The sequence below is a fragment of the Nematolebias whitei genome, chromosome 19 (assembly GCF_014905685.2).
Source record: "Nematolebias whitei isolate Nwh7 chromosome 19, NemWhi1, whole genome shotgun sequence".
NCBI lineage: Eukaryota > Metazoa > Chordata > Actinopteri > Cyprinodontiformes > Rivulidae > Nematolebias > Nematolebias whitei.
The window spans coordinates 29174869-29176510 of NC_056516.1; the positions used below are offsets into that span (position 1 = coordinate 29174869).

At 36.4% G+C, this 1642-nt stretch overlaps 1 protein-coding gene across 1 annotated transcript in view; it reads right to left on the bottom strand.

Moving 5' to 3' along the window:
• Nucleotides 1-461: 461 nt before the first annotated feature.
• hcn3 (hyperpolarization activated cyclic nucleotide-gated potassium channel 3) overlaps nucleotides 462-1642 on the bottom strand; it is a 9635-nt gene continuing 8454 nt past the window's right edge. Inside the window, exon 7 of the mRNA XM_037692989.1 lies at nucleotides 462-750. Coding sequence (XP_037548917.1) covers nucleotides 542-750 — 209 coding nt within the window. The 3' untranslated portion in view covers nucleotides 462-541. The remainder of the gene's footprint in view (nucleotides 751-1642) is intronic.

Below are 1642 nucleotides of genomic sequence, written 5' to 3' on the forward strand. Positions count from 1 at the left end.
ATTAGAGTGAATCGATCATAAACATGTTACAAATACATACAATTCACATTTACTTAGCTGATTGTGCAAAATCTTTCAAAGTGCTGCAGCAATATGTTAAAAGATAAACTTTACCATCTCCGTCTTATCATGACAATAATTATTCAAATTTACATTAAAGAAACAATGAAGTTTGGCGGCACAGTGGCGCAGTTGGTAGAGCTGCTGCCTCTCAGCGAGAAGATCAAATCCTGCTCAGGGACCATCTGGATGGAGTTTGCATGTTCTCTTTGTGCATGTGTGGGTTTTCTCTGAGTACTCCGGTTTCCTCACACAGATCAAAAACATGCATGTTTGGCTGACTGGTAACTCTTATGTGTCCCTGTGATGGACTGGAGACCTGTGCAGTGTCCCCCGCCTCTCACACAGTGACTGCTGGATATACCAGTGACCCCCTGGGACTGGAAAAGGAAGAAGCGGGTAAAGATAATGGATGGAAACAGTGAAATCCAGTAAAAAAGTTAGAGATTTGCCCCCCGTCAGTCTCTTTCTGGTTGGGGTGTCACTCCGACTCAGTGGTTGGAGGCTGATAACTGGGCCTTCGTGAAACCCGATCGAGTCGATCCACGGCCACGCTCTCGAACGCCCTCCTCATCAGAGGATGCTCCTCCAGGACCTCGTTGAAATCGTCCACGCTCAGGGAGTAAAGACGGCAGTAGGTGTCGGCCCTCACGCTGGCTGTCCGTCGGCCCTGGGTTAAAAGGCAGATCTCTGGAGCAAGAAAAAAAAAGAAATTAAGAAATTTTACTTCACAGCAAACAGAAAAAAAGCAGCTTAAAATTTTCCATTATTCTGCAGAATTACACATATTTTACTTTCAAGTTTCAAGTTCTTTTCTTTCGTTCTTTGTTGAAATCAGGTCTCTCTTGTAAATGAGTCCTCGAGGCTCAATGGGATTAACCTGTCTAAATAAAGGTTGAATGAAAAAAAAAGTTCACAATGTTTTTAGTTTTTTTGTCTAGGTTTGCCACTTTATACAAATCTGTCACATACAGTTAACTGATATAATTTAAGTTGTATATTGGTGCCTTTAACAGAAACTGAACGGGTGAACTGAATTCAGTTGAATAAACAAAATTCCGCAGATACTTTAAAATAAAAAAATTTGAAAAAATAAGTTTTAGGTTTTAACATAAATACCAAGATAATGGAAATATGACCAATAGCCAAAATATATTTTAATTTTAGCTTTTTTTAACAGATCACTTGAATTTAAAAATTCCATAAGAACAATAATGATATTTTTTAATATTTCAAGTTTTTTTAAGGTATATGCCTCGTTTTTCTAACATGAATGTAAACATTTGCTTATTTTTAAGAAATATATTTGGACTTTGTTTGACTAAAAAGCATTTTTGTTGGGTTCCCTTTGCTTTGAAGAAATATTTTGTGATAATTGGAATAATTGGAATCTGATTTTTTTTAAAGGAAAGTATATAGTTTTTCAGTATTTTAAAGAAAGTAAGGTAATTAGCAAATTAAAGTAAAGTGTAAAAAACAAAGATGCTAAGATTAACTTTTGTAATCTCTGGGAAAATAAAATAGTTTTAGTGGCAGCTTTAACCCTCCTGCTGCCCTTGGGTCAAAATGTATATATATATAT